Here is a 16,785-nt window from a genome sequence, read left to right as displayed (position 1 = left end):
CCTGTTTGTACCTGGAGATCTTGAAATGTCTGATACATAAACTACCTTTAGTGGTTCTCGTAGCTCCTTTTAGTATTAATGAGAATAATCAAATAATTACCTGTGATAGGAATACTTACAGCTTTTATACCCTTCAACCACAACACACAAGATAAGCAAATACCGTGGGGAAGGAACATCTGATGTTTCTGCAGTGATGGACATACTGCAGAAGGCAGAAAAGGTTTTTTTATTAAAAAAAAAAAAAAAAAAGAGAGAGAGAACAAGTAGTCTGTGAGAGTCATAGCAATATTAGACCTGACACCATGTAAAAAATAATAATAATAATCCAAAGGATATTGTTGCACCAGAACCCCGTACAAACTTCATTATACATCTTAAGTAATTAGATGATGTCAGGTAACTTTATTGTTTGCCTTTTCTCCCTTGGAACCTTTACGTAGTATTGTATCTTAAGTACCAATTAGAATAACTTGTCGTTAGGATCGCCGTGGTTTTCTTTTTTATATTACTGGAATTAACAATACCCTGCTGTGTAGCAATTACAGTGCTATGCTCTCTGCAGGGCTGAAGCACTTTGGTTTACACACTTAACCTTTCTTTTTTTTTTCCTTTTGCAGCCTCAACAGATTCCCCTGCTGCCACTGTTGATTCCGAGACCATAACATTAAACAGTGGAACACTACAGACCTTTGAGATTCTTCCAGTACGTAAGAGAGAACTGGTATCTGTTACTGTGGTTTTTGTGTTAAGCACAGATACATCATAGTCTGTGGAACTGGGCATTAAAAAAAAAAAAATGGAAAGAGGAATTTAACAGATCTAAAACTGAGAAGTTCAAAGCAAAGTGTATTTCCAAAATAATGTGACATACTAGGGATGTGAAATAAAATGTGAGTTATAGTTAAATGCTTTAAATCTGTCTCAGTGCTTTAGTGCTATAAAGTTTTCTTTTGTGCTTGTGTTCTGTTGAAATCTGACATGAGACAATTCCCAGCACGTAAAGATTCTCTTAGTTCTGTTGTACTACAACTTACAGCATTTTTTGTCTTCCATCTCAATGTTAAGAGTAAATTGAATTTATTTCTTACCTGCTGTTGTACAGTGTAATACATACAGTCTGTTAGCCTTAGTAGATGTTTCAGTAGCCTAAAGCTGTAGCCAAGTTTGTTTCTCCTTCTGGAGTGCAGTACAGGAATCAGAGCAGTAGGCACTGGGCTTCTGTTTGTTTTATTCCAGGGGAATTACAGTGGGGCTAGCTGCTGTAAATAAGCGTGCTCTGAGTGCGGCGCAGGAAATCAGCGTGTTTGGGTATTAAACTTGTGTTGTCTTCTGCAGTCTTTCCACCTCCAGCCTACTGGAACGCCAGGCACCTACTTATTACAGACGAGCTCAAGCCAAGGCCTGCCTTTAACGCTGACCGCTAGTCCTAACTTGACCCTGACAGCTGCTGCTGCTCCAGCCTCCCCAGAACAGATCATAGTTCATGCCTTATCTGTATGTATTTTGAGCAGTGAAATGACTGAAGTTTGGGCAGTGGTGGGGAAGGGAACGTAATAGTTCAGGGGCCTGCCTCTATTTGCCTGTTAAATTTGAAAAGCAGTCAAATCATAACAGCATTACTTCACTTAAATTGCTGAAACGTGAGCATTTCTTTTTTAATCGTTTTTAAACACTCTTCAAGTTGCTTGAAAACTTAGCATGGTTAGTTCTTAGTGTGGCAGAACAGGATGTCTCCATCTAGTGGCTTGTCCCAGCAAAACAAAATACAAATTTCCTGATGTCTCCAGTTATTCCTACGAGCCTGTGCTCATGTTCTCAAAACCTACAGTGCAGTGCTAGTCTTTGTTAGAGGGTGGGAAAGGGGAGGAAACTGAAGACTGGATAACAAATGTGATGCAAAAAGGGGGAAAAAAAAGCTCTATAATCTTCAGAATCCACAGCAATCCTCACCTGAATAGTTGCCTGTGTTTCATACTGTGTCTGTACTTCATTTGTGAATTACAGAACAGTTAACACAAGGATAATGGATGATCTGGGTTGACATTCTATACACATAGACCTCAAAGTTATGCTTAGCAATTACTTTGAATTCTTTTGCTTCTGTTTGCTGAAAGATGTGAGGATGCTGGGACGAAAAGAGTCTCTTAAGTTGTTTTTTCTTGTTTGTTTCTTTTTTTTTCTGCACATACTGCTTACAGCCAGAGCACTTGTTAAGTACAAGTGACAATGTCACAGTACAGTGCCACACACCAAGTGTCATCATCCGCACTGTTGCTGCTGAAGACATCTCCTCCTCTGTCACTCAGGCAGAACTTACTGTTGATTCAGACATTCAGCCAGCTGACCTGACAGATCCTCCTGACACCCTAGAAACAAACAGCTTCCCAGACGACATCCATCAGTCCAAGCTCAGCGATGAAGAGCAGGCAGCCTACAGTGAAGGCGATGCCTCAAAATTCAGCAGCAGGAATAGGAGTGAGCTGATGGATGGAGTTATGGTAAAAACTGAAGAGGAGATTTCGGATGCCAACCTGAAACCAGAAGAGGATTCTCACTCTGATTTACCCAGCACCTACGTCACTGAGGTAAGGGACTGCATGATACCTGATCCTTTTCCCTCTCTGTATTCAGAAGGATTTCATTGCATCTTTGACCTTTATGTTAAGCTATTCATGTGAATGTCAGTGATTTAATGTGTATCATAGCTCCAAGAGCATTTTTTTTCAGATCCTCTGTCTCTGAGCTTTGTTAATATGTTATGGCTGTGAAAGAGGTAGGATTTAATTTGGAACTCAGGCTTAGATGTGACTTCATTGTGGGCACTGAATCCCTCCCTAGCTGTGGAGCTGCTTCTCTACTCAGGGTACTCCTGAGGGAGGGCAGTGGAAAGTGGTGGTATTTGTAGCACAGAACAGCTGTCTTTGTTACCATTTGGTGCTGTTACTTTCAGCCAGGTTGATAAGTGTATGATGCATGCACTTTACAGGTAGATAGTCTGCTGATCAGTGGAGGTGAGATAGAATATTCAGCTGTTGTCCTGTGAATCTAATAATGTATTTCTAGGTGCACACAGTTTCCACTTTGAGGACTTCTATTAAACAGTGTACTCCCAGTTAAGTATCTGTTAAATGGGACTGAGAAGCATTTAAGTCATCTATCTCTCTGACCTTGATTTTATTCAGCTTCAACACCTCAGGTGCAGAAACAAATTTATCCAAATGATTTCATGCATTTGGAGTGTTTATACTAAATTCCTCCATTTTTCTTTTGCTGAAACTATCATAATGAATAAGGCAAGGAAAACAGATACTAAAATGAATGTAACTCTACTTAGTAGGTAGAAAATGCGTCTTTCTCTTGAAGTCTGATTAGGTTAGACTGTGGAAAGAGATGAATTAGATTTGAATACCACCTCCTGTTCTCCAGAACAGTGCGCTTTACTGTTGCTGTAATTCTGCTTTATATCCATGTTGAAAAATCCATTGTTAATACGTTTGGACTTAGTTAACCTTTGTCTTTGCAAAAGTAAACAGACACTGCCTATCCATTATGCTCTTACCAAGAGGAGGATCACTACCTCTACAGTCTGCTGCTACACAGGTGTTTGGCTCCTGAATACATCAAAGCAGGGGATTTTCTATTATCTCATAATTGAAATGGTTGTGATAAAATTCTCAGCAGTTGAGGCAGCCCATCCACTTTCTACTCTGTTTAAAAATGCAGCTTCTCAAGTTGGAATTGGTAAATTTCTGCAAAAAGCAGAGTTCCTAATTGAACTTCGCAGGAATCATTTATAGCTAGCAGAGTATCAAGAAGTACTAAACTTCCTGTACAGAAGAGTAAACTGAGTTTATAATTCTAATTTGCTTTCTCCTTCTAGTCACGTTCAAGTTTGATGTGTGTGCTTAAATTCCAGGAAATAGAGACTGTCTGTGAGTTTCTAAATGAAAAGTTACTCTAGAAAGACATACCTAAATGTTGCTTTCTCTAAGTCAGTGTTATTTTTATGCACTTGCAAGTATTATATTGGCAGTGTGGGTATGGGTGGTGGGAAGTAAGCAGCTGTGCTGCAGAGTTCTGTTATTTCTGACTGGGAAAGGTGCCCATTTGTCTCAATGGTGTGTTTTTTCACACCTCCTTTTCTCAGTTCTAAGCCGTGCTGCTTATTGTGGGCAGGTTCAGCTGTGTTCTCTGCACAAAGCTGCTTTTGCAGGTCAGGCATACTGTGCCTTGAAGTAAAAAAGTTTGGAGCCACCCTACTGCCAGCAAGCTATGGGACAAGGCACAGCAATTCAAATCAGTCTTCTGAGCTGTAAAAACTTGTCACAGAGGCAGGAGTTGTGAAACTAAGTTATTAAGTTCAGGTAAAGTTAGCACATTTGTGGAGCTGGGAGACGCTGTAAAGGTATTGCTTCAGTCTCTCAGAACATCTAGGCAGCAGGTAGTGGGAAAGATTATTCCTGTTTATAGACAGAGTATCTGACTTACATGGGAACATTTTATCACCACCATGCAGTCTGTCATTTCCTCTCCCCATGTCCTGTACTGCTCACAGGGTAGAATTCCTCTTACCTCATTTTAGATGCGCACACTAGGATGAAACGTATATTATGTGAAGTAATTAGCTCAGATGTTGACATTTCAATTTAATGAGGTAAAATTCATCCAGGGAGTCTACTTATTATGGCTGGCCAAAGTAGGTTTTTCAGCACATGCTACCAAAAATGCACTCTCATGTCCTGTCCTTCTGTATTGTGCAGGACCTGGGCTCTCCAACGATAGAACAAGTTGATCAGCCTACGATAGATGATGAAACTGTGCTTATTGTTCCTTCCTCCCATGGTTTTATTCAAACGTCAGATGATATAGACAGTGAATCGGTGTTGCCCCTAACAACCTTAACAGGTATGTATGTGTATTTGATGCTGGAGCTAGCGTTCACTACATCAGTATAGCACTTCGGAGTTCTTTTAAACAATGATCTTTGTCTTCTCTTGAATTATTTTCCAAAGCATTGCTTTGAAACTTTAACCACGTTGATTACCCCACTTACTTCAGTAGAAGTTGAATAAAATCTCGGCCTCGTGGGAAAAGCTGAACAGCAGCTGCTTCATGACTTCACTGAGCTGTTTCCATTGCCCTTGAGCCTTGAATTAGTACACACAGGCTAATGAGTAACTCTGGTGTGTGTTTCTTCATACCTGTGCTGGAATGAAATTGGTTTCTCATCTGAGAGAAAACCAGAGGCATCAGAAACGCAGTTACTCTTGATAAACCACTCGATAAGCTCTCATGGTGAGGGGCTGGGCTCTTTGGGGTGTTTGCACAGCACTCATCTGGAGGGGCTTGCTAGCTTTGCTCCACTTCCCCATGCCAAGAGTCATTTTAGGCTTAGAAGCAGCATTAGATGTGTTCTCCCAGTGCTGCTCCTAACAAATGCTCCTTTCTGGAGGAAGCATCTCAAGCAAAGTCATCTGAGGATCAGCCCTGGGCCTGATACAGTAATACCTGGTGAATCCAAACACGAGTCACACTGGTTGCATCCATGTTAGTCGTGGCTTCCCTTGAAACTTGAAATGGAGAACTGACTAGTTTAATGGAGTAACATTCCTTAAAATTGTTTCAAAGCTCAGATTGCACTTCTGTCCTGTGTATTTTATGTCTTGTTACAATGGAACAGTAAATAATGCGTTCTGATGTACTGTGTCTCCTGCCAGATCCTATCCTACAGCATCACGGAGATGGGTCACACATTATTGGCTCATCACTGGGCAGTCCTGACTTGGAAGATTCAAAGGACGTTGAAGATTTAGTGAGCTGTCACTGAAGGAAGCAGCAATCGTGTCCATTTTGTATCGACCATGTTCGCATTGTGGAATTAGTTGCAACCCTGTGCCACGTTTCCAAAGAAAGCAGTCAGTCCGTGTCTTTAAACAGAACCTTACAGTTTGAGATGACTACAGTGCACTTTTCCTGCTCAGGCTATTTTACCTCATTTGTAAAGGGTTACAGAGCAGCCAGCCGAAGCCTGATGTGCGACGTTTCAGCCAGGGCGTTTCAGTGTTTTGACAGAAGCCCTGTTGGATTGCTCAGTGCTGGGATCCATGTGGTCAGTTCTGATTTGACTTTCTGGTAGTGTGCTGAACCACACACCCTGAAAACTGGACAGAAGTCAAGGGTTGTGGACCGTAGCCTCTTTGTGCCGCAGCAAGAAGTGGTTTGCACACGTTTCATGAAGAATGGGTGAGAATTTCTGCACTTACTGACTTTTGTAATACATGGAGCAAGACTGTTACATTTCAGGAAGAAATGTATTCCATCAAAGACTTCAGGGAGCATGGGCAACAGTGTAAAGCCATGGTCTGCGTTCCCATCTCATCTGGCTTATCAGTACATCTGCGGCGTAGGACTCGAGACTGATGCTTATCGGGTTGGCCTGGTCTGCTTGTTCCTGAGCAGTCCGTTGCTGGCGACGGACAGAGCTCAGAAAGATCACTTTTGGAAAATGTAATTATTTTTTTTCCTTCATCACTACAGCAAGCTGAACAAAAAGGGAAGGCCTGCAGAAGAGGGAAGCTGCTGGAACCCACCAGCTTCTCCCTAAACTCTTTTTCTTTTTGCAGGTTGTTGTGAGCAGGCTGGAACGTTTGTCTCTCGCTGTTTACATGACACTACCAGCCACCTCTCCGGAGGTGATTTATGCAGCAAGTTACAGGATGGGGGGTGGTGAGGAGGTGGCAAAGTCGTGGAGAAAGAGCTCTGTGAGAATTTGGGCACAGGGCCTGAAGGCAGAGGAAGCCGATTAATTCCTACATTCAAGGACTGAAACAGACACTAGGCTGAGCAGCAGCCTCCTAGCTAGGGATTGAAAGAAGAAGCTATAGAAATTAAAGACTCGTGTATAAATTATTTTATTTATTTCTGTAATTAGCTCTTCATAATCAGGAGTTGGTCTTTTTCAGTCTGTGGTTTTGTTAATGTGAAAAACAAGTTGTAGTTTCAAATTGTTGCCTAGGGAACAGAAATAATTGTATATTCAGTTTAAACAAAATAAAGAGTATTTGTCTTATGTAACTGTAAGATGCCATTTATTTATACTGCTACAGATCCTTGCAATGCTGCAGTTTATTTGTACAGTAATAAAAAATGCATTTTTTTTTCCAAAATGAAAAAGCTTGTGCCATTCTGAAACGTCAGTACAACTAGAATGTTCATTAAGTGCAACAGTAGCTCTTCAGAAAAAAGCAGAATGTCACATCTTATGGCAATAATTCTCCCCGCCAAGAGGGACATTACATATACATTTACATGAAAATCATGTACTGATTGATCCTTGCACAACCCATTTCTTTCCTCTCAGGCTGATTGTCTTCACTTCAACAGCTCAGGTAGAGCTGAGAGCTGAGCTGAAAGCAGTCTGGTCGGTGCTGGGCATTCCCCGTGTCCATCATTTACCCACTTCATGGAAGTACAGGTTGGCACATATACACAGCATGACGATAGAAAATAATATATAGTAAATCAGGTTCCTGAATTTAGGTTCCAGGTCTCCTTGTCGATACCAGTAGATCTAGAAGAATGAATGAGTTTGTATTACTTAAAAGTTCCAGATATTTCTTCTTAGGAAACTTTCTATAGTAACTGAACTGGCAATTTCTAAAGTTGAATTGTATTTTTTTATTTTTTTTAATTTTTTTTGAACAACCTAGCTCTCTGCCTAACAAAGACTAAGCTCAGAGTCCAGCAAATTTTCTTAACCATTGAGAAATATCATCTATGTCTTACCATACTTGTGGAATACACCAACAAGAATTTGGCAAGGTGGTTCCCCCCAAAACATAGCTGTCGGTGAAATTAGGGTGCCAGGTTGCCTAACACACGGGTCGTCAGCTTTCTTGAAGAGCTTGTTTGTTTTTTTGACACTCAGACCTGGCTACAGCCAGCTCTTTGAGGACAAATGGGACAAATGCAGCATTTCACCCTATGCCATCTGTCTTGCAGAGACAACCAGCCATGGAACCAGAGGCACTGACCAGGTGTCACAGAGCAGCTTCCCAGCTTACCCAGCAGCGAGGGACAGGGCCTCAGTGCAGGAATTTCCCCAGATGACAGCTGGCAGAAGGAGCTCCGAGTAGGAAAAGCTACAGCAGAGGGAGGAGGCACTCGGTATGGTGACCTTCCTTTTCCTTCAAAATCCAGCAGAAATAAAACTCAGCAGCAGTTGGCTTAGCACGCTGAGCTCTGCGGTGCCAAAACTGCTCACCTCTCTGTCATTGACATGTTTTTCTGCATCCTTCCCCTCTTTCCCCGGCAGTGGCCTCACAGAATACGAACCGTTAGGGATTTGCCTACCAAATGAGTCACAGTGGGACTCCTCAACAAAAACTGCAAGCTGCTCTCAAGGCCATGTAAATATAGCTGGTCATTTAGGGCCAAGGAACGTGTGGTTCAAGGTAAATACCCCAGTGCATGTTGTTGTGGAGTATAAATTATTCCTGTTGTTGCAATGACACTCCTAAAGTCTCACCAAGATAACTGCCACCAGAGTTTCCCAATATTAATTACAGATTGTGCCTGCACTCTTCCTTGAGCAGCTGCTAATTAGCAGCAGTAAGCTTGTTGTGCAAACGCTAAAATAAACCTGACAATAAGCTGATTGTAAAAGGATAACTAGTGGTACAGCTACAAAAAAAAAAAAATGAGGCCTACTGAAGTTTCTGACCCATTCAAAGAGCTTAAAATTTAAGGGGAAAGGTGAAGTCTGTAAGTGCCTGCCCCTGCTCCGCTCACTGCAGCTCCTCTTCCCTTTCTGGGAGGAGAAATCTGGTGCTGAGGGACCTGGAGCTGGAGTTGATATGGGCTGGCAGGCTCCTCTAGGGGAGTGTAAAAAAGGCACCCCGTAAGTCAGATTTTACTCATATTTCATCCAGTCATGCAGGTAGGCAGGGTGGTACTTACAAGTATGCCGGCAGAAATGCAACACAGGGAGATGCAGAAAGCGAAAAATACGTTCACGGGTTTTGGAGGTAGTTGCGGGAAGACAAAAGCACTGATGAGAGTGACCTGTATGGGGGAAAACACAAATAAATGTTTTGCTCTCTCCATCCTTCAGGTCTGAGAAGATGAGAGGCCCTTCATGACTGCTGGGGCACCACAGCTGCCTGCCAGTCTCTCCTCAGACCCTTGCACAGGCAACAGCCAGATCTTAAATCATGGCAGGAGATCAAATGGCTTGAGGGAAGACATTCTCCTTCCCATCTTGACAGAGTTTCAAAAGACAGGCCCCATAGTTACCACCTGGACCCCAAACCACTTCAGTCAGTGAAGTTTTGCTGTCCACTGCTGGGAGGAGCTGTGGTTTCCCCCAGGAGCTCTGGTGTCCACCTCGTCGCCTACGGGAGGCACGAAACACAGGCAGGGACAGGGGATACTTACCACGAGCAGCAAGGACGTCAAGCCGCCGACAACTAGATTGATGATTCTGTCCTGAGGAGAGAGGAGAATTACACACACATGAGAAAAAAAAATAATGCAATAAACTATGGGGTTTGTTCCTCCACGTAAAATCAGACCGTTTGTGCTCCTACACCTCGGGAGCTGTCAAGAAAACCACCACAGAGTCCAAAAAGGGAGCTGTGAGAAATAAATCCAGACCAGGTTAGCAGAAGCAATGAACAGGATGAAATGCAGCATCACCACCTCCCTGCGAGCACACTGACTCCTGCAGCTGGGCTCTTCCACCGGAGCTAAACCCCAGAGGTAGCTCTGGCCGATGGTTTTCCTCTGCCAAGCCCACGAAGCTGATTTTACAGAGGGGGGACGGAGTTGGGCTCAGCTCCCTGCTGCCAAAAAGAGGCGGCAGGAGGTCGGCAGCTGGGTCGTTGCACCACGGGGAGAGAGCTTTGCAAAAGCAGAGCAGCAACAAGTGGCCATCCCGTGTAACCCACCTAAGGCCAGGCTTTCCCCACGGTGAAACCCGAGGGTGCTAAATTTTTTCTGAACACGCCGCCGGCAGAGCGAGGTATTTCAGGAGCTGGAGCTTAGAGCCCCTGACCCCGCAATCCCAGGCTCGGCAAAAGCAGCGAGAGGCTGCAGCTCCGGGCGGCTTAGAGCAGCAAAAAGGTTAAAAATACACGAGCAGGAGGCCGAGGCGGTTAAGGGGATTGGGGATGACGGAGCCTTTCACCTCCGGGTCGTGTCCCAAAGCATGGCCTGCCCGCGAGCTGGCTTCAGCCCCACACCACCCGCTTGGGGACCAGGAGAGCGAGAAGGTGAGAGGAGGTCCCAAACCCCTTTCTGCACATCTCCGTGGTCCTTCCCACCCTGCAGGCAGGCTGAGAAGCCCCCAGCCCCATCCCATGGCCAAGGCCGCCCCGTGCCAAGAAGCAGATCGATGCCCCAGCACCTCACCATGCCCGTGCACTTCTCCCTCCAGACCCGCTCCCGTTTTGAGGCAAAGTTCACCGGTTTTGAGACAATTCCCAGCTCCGGACCTCTCCGGCGTTTGTTCCTAAGCAACCTCCGGGAAATCCCAAAGGAACCATTCAGCCCCGCACAGGGAGCCTTTGTCCCTCTGCCACCGAGAGACCACTCGCTGCCTGTCCCCTACAACAGCTTTCCCCCAAAAAATTCATAAATAAAAATCCTCGGGGCCCTATCGGATGGGCAGGGGGTGCCATGCAGGATGCTGGATCCACGTCCGAGCACGTGAGCTTATGTGCAGAATTTCTTATTTTCCGCTACCCGTTGCAAGCAGAGCCGCAACCGCAGAGAGAAGGGGATCAAAGGGATCAAAGGGGAGAAAAGGGATCAAAGAAGGGGAACCGCAGAAGTCCAGGATCAAAGGCTGGACCAGGGACGGAGATTTTGGGGTTTGGCAGAGGACTGGCACGGCTAGTCCTGCTGCCAGGCTCAGGTGCCACCACTGAGACCCCAGGACCTGCCCGGTTATGGCAGCTTCCCCAAATCCTATTTGTGGCTTCCCCAAATCCCCCAGCTGTGAACTGGCCACCCCACACACACCCTCACCCCTCGTCCATCCCATTGTAGGTCCCAAGCCCCCAGCAGGGTCCCATTCTGCACCCCAACCCAGGAACAACCCCATATAATTTCGGCTCTGGATCCAGGAACCACCTGCAGCCCCAGTTTTTGGGATTTAGGAGGGAGTCTGACCCCATAAACACCCCCATGCCCCAGCTCCCGGCCCCCACCCCAAAGCCGGGAGGCTTTGGGGGATTACAGGGGATTGACACCTGCGGAGCCAGCGCTGCCGCACGTCACCCACTGCAGTGAACCCCGGATCGACAGGGGGGCACCAAAGGGAGTCCCCCAGCAAACACCCCAAAAAATCAGCAAAATGCAGCTCAGTGGGGTCACAGCCCCAGGGGTGGGGAGACAGGACAAACCCCTTCCCTAAACCTTGGGGCTCCCCACACCCGGAGCTGCTGCTCCCCATCGGGGCTGGGGGCTCAGAGGGTGCTTTGGGGGCATTATTTGGAAGTTTGGGTTTTATTTTTTGGAGGGGGGATTTGGGGAGCTTCGCTGCTGTCTTAGGAGGTGTGGGGGGGGGGATGGGGGAGGGGGGATTCTTTCTTATTTTGCGGATTTTCCTCGTTTGTTCCCCTGCTTAATTAATTCCGCTCTCGGGCAGCCCCTCTCCATCGGGCAGGGACCTGGGGGGGGGTGTCCAACCCCCAGATCTCTCACAGCGCAGCAGGGGCGCATCACTGGGGACCCCTCCCTCTGCCCTTCCCCTCCCGGGGGGGGCTGCATCCCACCTCGGGGGGATCCCTCCTCCGTTCTGGGGCTGCCCCCCCAGCCCACCCCCTTACCCTGGCCGATGTCTCCCCGAAGAGGGGCCGGCTGTCCGGGCCGCCGGTGCCGTAGGTGCGGGCGGCGAAGCCCTCCATGCTGCGGGGGGGGCCGCGGCCTCATGCTGCGCCCCGCTCCGCACCGCGCCGACACCGCCACCGGCGGGCCCGCAGCTCCCGGCACGGCTCGGCACGGCTCGATACGGGACGATACGGGGCGATAGGGCTCGATACGGCACGGGAAGGCTCGCTACGGTACGGCCCCTCTGCAGGGGGGGCTGCGCCGCCCGGCCCCGCCCGGCCGCTGCGCGCACACGGGGAGGGTACCGGGGGGGGAGGGAGGGAGGGAGGGGAGCTGGTGCTGCTGCTTCGGTGGGGTTTGGTTGTGGTGGGTTTGGTTTTATTTATTTTATTTTATTTTATTTTATTTTATTTTATTTTATTTTATTTTATTTTATTTTATTTTATTTTATTTTATTTCTTTTCATTTCTTTTATTTTTTATTTTATTTCATTTAATTTAATTTCATTCCATTCCATTTCATTTCATTTTATTCCATTTTATTTCATTTCATTTTATTCCATTTTATTTTATTTCATTTTGTTTCATTATTTCTCTATTTATTTTATCGTATTCCAATATTCCAAAATTCCAAATTCCATTTTATTTCATTTCATTTCATTCTATTGTTTTTCATTTCATTATTTCATTTCATTTCATTTCATTTTATTCTTTGTATTTCTATCCTATTCCTTTCCTTTCCTTTCCTTTCCTTTCCTTTCCTTTCCTTTCCTTTCCTTTCCTTTCCTTTCCTTTCCTTTCCTTTCCTTTCCTTTCCTTTCCTTTCCTTTCCTTTCCTTCCATTTTCTTTCATTTTCTTTCATTTCATTTTTCATTTCATTCACTCACTTATTTATGTATTTCATTTCATTCTACTTCATTTCTTTCCATTATTTCATGTCATTAATCCCTGTCATTTCACTATTTCATTTTATGACCATGTCGCACACAGGGACAGGCCCCCCAGGGACGCGGTCACAGCACTGAGCCTGTCGGAGTTCCAGAAACGTTTGGACTTTTCTCTCAGTCACATGGTCTGAATTTTTGGGTAGAGCTGTGTGGGGCCAGGAGTTGGACTCGATGATACTTCTGGGTCCCTCCCAGCTCAGGATATTCCATGATTCCATTATCTTATTCCATTTCATTTCACTCTGAGCACCTGTCGTGTGAGGACAGGCTGAGGGAGCCAGGCTTGTTTAGCCTGGAAAAGAGAAGACTGAGGGGAGACCTCATCAGTGTGTATAAATATCTGAGGGGAGGGTGCCAAGAGGATGGGGCTGGTCTCTTTTCAGTGATGCCCAGTGACAGGATGAGAGGCAATGGGCACAAACTGAAGCACAGGAGGTTCTGGCTCAATATTTGGGGGCACGTCTCTGCTGTGAGGGTGATGGAGCACTGGGACAGGTTGTCCAGAGAGGCTGTGGAGTCTTCTTTGGAAATACCCAAAACCCACCTGGATGCCATCCTGTGCAACGTGTTGTAGGTGATCCTGCTCAGCGGGGTGGTTGGACTCGATGATCTTCAGAGGTCTTTTCCAGCCTCAGCCATTTGGGAATTCTGTGGTTTTATCTTATTCTTCCCTTCCCTTCCCTTCCCTTCCCTTCCCTTCCCTTCCCTTCCCTTCCCTTCCCTTCCCTTCCCTTCCCTTCCCTTCCCTTCCCTTCCCTTCCCTTCCCTTCCTTCTTCTTTTCCATTAATTTTCTATTATATTCTACTTTATTTTATTTTACTCTATTCTACTTTATTCTACTTTACTCTGTTCTATTCTATTTTACTCTATTCCATTCTATTTTACCCTATTCTACTTTATTCCATTTCTTTTCTTTTTTTTTTCCTAAAAGTTTCTGGCTTGTGATGCAGAGGGAAATTTGTGCGGCTCAGCGGCAGGAGGCAGGTGAAGGTCACCAAGCTGACTCTAAGAAAGTCGCATTATTTTAGCAAATCTCATTACTGAAGCTGATTACATGATTTCAACAGATTCGTTTTTTATTATTGCTATTGTGGTGTTTTTTTTTTAGACATCTGATGTTGGCAGAGCTCAAAAACGAGCTTGCAGGGTCTCTCTGTTCGCCTGTGTTAAGCACATGAGGTAGATGAATGCAGCGATTACTCCTGGAGCTGAGATTTGTGACAAGGGAATATTTTTGCTCGATCCCTTAGCCAAGGTTTTTGCCCGTGCTTGCCAAATGACACCCGGTGCAGACTTCCCCAGCCTCCACTTGGCAGCTAGCTGGCAGCTGCCTTTTCACAACTGAAGATGGGTTTGTGTGCACAAAAACCTGATTATTTTTATTACTTATTTTTTATAACTACATCAGTTGGTCTCACAAAACAACTCTCCTCTTGGATATCCCCGGACCATCATGGCCACATTTCCCCAAGTGCATTTTAGGATGAAAAGAAAGCAATTAAGATGCAGTAAATGTTGAGGCTCCCAGCACAGATTTAACTTTTTCATTGAAATTGGCTTTTTTGTTTCCTCCTGCCCTTGCTTCCCCATTACTACCTGCTGTCATCTCCAAGACCTCCCAGGGGCTTTGAAAGACAAATCCCACCAAATAAAAGACCAGAAAGAAGCAACAAAGCCACAAATGCTGTTCTCATTCGGTTGGGGGTCCTGTTGCTGCTCACCCCTTAAAGGTCTCCCTTTAACCACTGGCCACTTCTCAGAGGAGCTCTGGAGCAAGCAAGCCATGAAAGCAGTTGCTTTTCTTGCGAAATATTTCAGCCACAGAGCTGAAAGTGATGCCAGCTGCTTGGCCCCGGGGCTCGTGCTGTGTACACAGGGGCCCGGCACCACTTGATCTCCACTCAGCCTCTCGTGGTCAACGCGCTTGAAGACCAAAGCACCGCAACATCAAAGCTGAATGATACTGGATTCAAGCAAGGACAGAAAATTACCAAGCTTCCTCCTTCACTTTGTCCTGACTTTGACTTTTCCCCAAGCTGAAGTGTTGGATGGAAAGTCAGAAACACCTCCCGTAACCCTCTGGTGTTTGATTCCACACTCACTGTTTGGTGACGGAGGGTCTCCAGGACTCATGGAGAGACTCTTCATGTCACCTTGATCCGCTCAGAAGAAAAATCCCACGGGCTGAGGCGTGTTTCCTACCAACATGCAAGTGCTCTTGACCTACAGAAATGTCGCAGTTGGGTTTTCACTGATTTTTCAGCACTTCCGTGTATTCCTGAGCACCCCCTGACTCTGCCCAGGTAAATATCAAGGTTTGTGTCGGGTCTGGCTGGAAGAGAGGGACCGTGGAAGTCCCCTGCATCACGTACTGCATTTATGCTTGGAGTTACAGCTCAAAATGGACACAGCCGTCTTCAACAGCTATTGACTAATCACCAAAATTAAGAACAGATGCAAAATAGAGCCATAACCTGATGAAAACACAAACTATTACTTGAACATGCAAGGCATTAATAGATGAGATGGTGGTGTGGTTTAACCTGGCCGGCAGCCCATGGTTTGCTGGAATATCTCATCTTTTAAATGATACGTGTCTTCTTAACCCATCTGCATCTCCCACCTGGGCCTTGTGTATCAAAACGTAGGGGACACGTCCCGTTAGGAGGCAGCAACCCTCATCTGATGAGTGCAAATCGGACTGAGCCATTAATGCATCAGATCCAAGAGCACACAGCAGATTCAGACTCAGCCGAGCATCTGGTTTCATGGCACAAACAGCTCAATGGATTGTGTCTGTGTCTCTGGACGACACTTGTTTGGCAAATGCTGCATCTTGTTGAGCTGGGACCTCCTCAATAGGACAAATTTGGATCATTAGGTGACAAATGCCCCGTGGGAGCTGGTCTGCTTCTCCATGAAATCCTAGTCCGTGGCAGCAGTTATCTCAGCGAGACCTCTGGTTCGTGCACGTGGTCCTGTTCACGAGTTTCCTTCTCTCTGTCAGGGCACGATGCAGCTGAATTCCTCCGGAGGCTGGAGATGAATGAGTCTTTGTAGCGAGAGTCCGCGGGGAAGGGAAAAACACAAGCTAAGATTCAAAAGTTTCTTTGAGAGATGGTTTATTGAGGGCTGTACGGGAATAACAGCAGTGAGAGCAGCGTGGGCGTATCAAGACTCATCATTTGTTTAGGGACTAGCAGGGATTTCTGCCCCAAGCTGAGATTTGTCTGTCATAAGTGGAAAAGGAGGAAAAAGATTTCTGTGTCAGTCATATGATATTCATGAGCTGATGTGGTATAACAGAGGCAGAGGCTGCTTTGATCCCAGGTGAGGAATTTCCCCAGGAAAAATGAGTGATTTGTGCCACCGTACAAGGCACCAGTGAGCTTCCATCTGGAGTCTGGGCATCATTTTTGTCACTCAAGCTCAGGACAGGCTACTCCGTTCTGCAACAGGTCAGAGAGGAGCTCAGTGGTAGGATGGATGACAAGGCAGGGTCTGTCCTACATGGGAGGATGAAAAAGCTCAGCTTGGTTAGCTTGGCAGCAGAGAGGCCAAGAAGGGATGCTGTGGTTTTTATTACACAGCATAGGAAGGGATAAATGCTAGGGAATGAGATAAAATGTTTAAGCTAATGGTTTGTGCTGGCACAGAAACAAATGGCAATGAATGATGCACCTATAGAAGTGTAGGACAGCCTCTTAGGTGGAACTGCGGGAGCAGAAAACCAGCTTGCTTTAAGGATGGAGTTTGATTTATGAGAAGTAATATGAGGTGTGAGAAGGGAATTGGCCTGGAAACCAGACGTCCTTCTCAACCTGAAGTCCTCTTTCTACAAGTGCAAGCTCAGCAAAATGGTCAATTTGGCAGCAAGCCCTATTCCATCTGCTGCACTTTAATGCATTTGGTGTGGTCCCACTCCTGCAGCCAGAGCTCCAGCAGCAAACCCTGCCGACATCATGAGGCTGATACACAGCTCATGAATCCAAGGGCAGGATG

At 45.9% G+C, this 16,785-nt stretch overlaps 2 protein-coding genes across 2 annotated transcripts in view; one reads left to right on the top strand and one right to left on the bottom strand.

Annotated features, from left to right (window-relative positions):
* The window catches only part of DMTF1 (cyclin D binding myb like transcription factor 1), a 28,383-nt gene extending 21,311 nt beyond the window's left edge, over positions 1–7,072 (top strand). Inside the window, exons 13-17 of the mRNA XM_032194440.1 lie at positions 621–706; positions 1,339–1,497; positions 2,202–2,588; positions 4,764–4,908; positions 5,721–7,072. Coding sequence (XP_032050331.1) covers positions 621–706; positions 1,339–1,497; positions 2,202–2,588; positions 4,764–4,908; positions 5,721–5,830 — 887 coding nt within the window. The 3' untranslated portion in view covers positions 5,831–7,072. The remainder of the gene's footprint in view (positions 1–620; positions 707–1,338; positions 1,498–2,201; positions 2,589–4,763; positions 4,909–5,720) is intronic.
* On the bottom strand, positions 6,899–12,063 carry TMEM243 (transmembrane protein 243). The gene is made up of 4 exons (XM_032194453.1): positions 11,835–12,063; positions 9,439–9,489; positions 8,962–9,066; positions 6,899–7,573 (listed from the first exon to the last, which is right to left on the bottom strand). Exons 1-4 carry the CDS (start codon positions 11,910–11,912, stop codon positions 7,451–7,453), a joined length of 357 nt encoding a protein of 118 aa, XP_032050344.1. The 5' UTR covers positions 11,913–12,063; the 3' UTR covers positions 6,899–7,450.
* Positions 12,064–16,785: the final 4,722 nt, after the last annotated feature.

This window comes from Aythya fuligula, chromosome 1 (genome assembly GCF_009819795.1).
Source record: "Aythya fuligula isolate bAytFul2 chromosome 1, bAytFul2.pri, whole genome shotgun sequence".
Taxonomy (NCBI): Eukaryota; Metazoa; Chordata; class Aves; order Anseriformes; family Anatidae; genus Aythya; species Aythya fuligula.
The sequence above is the reverse complement of the archived record's forward strand: the minus strand, read 5'-3'. Positions and strand labels throughout refer to the sequence as shown.

What these genes read in the sequence shown, in the direction of transcription:
- TMEM243 (XM_032194453.1), bottom strand. Translation starts at nt 11,912, where the DNA reads ATGGAGGGCTTCGCCGCCCGCACCTACGGCACCGGCGGCCCGGACAGC. An exon ending in TCGGGGAGACATCGGCCAGG is followed by an intron (nt 9,490 to 11,834) that starts GTAAGGGGGTGG and finishes CTCTCTCCTCAG; the next exon opens with GACAGAATCATCAATCTAGT. An exon ending in TGACGTCCTTGCTGCTCGTG is followed by an intron (nt 9,067 to 9,438) that starts GTAAGTATCCCC and finishes TCCCCCATACAG; the next exon opens with GTCACTCTCATCAGTGCTTT.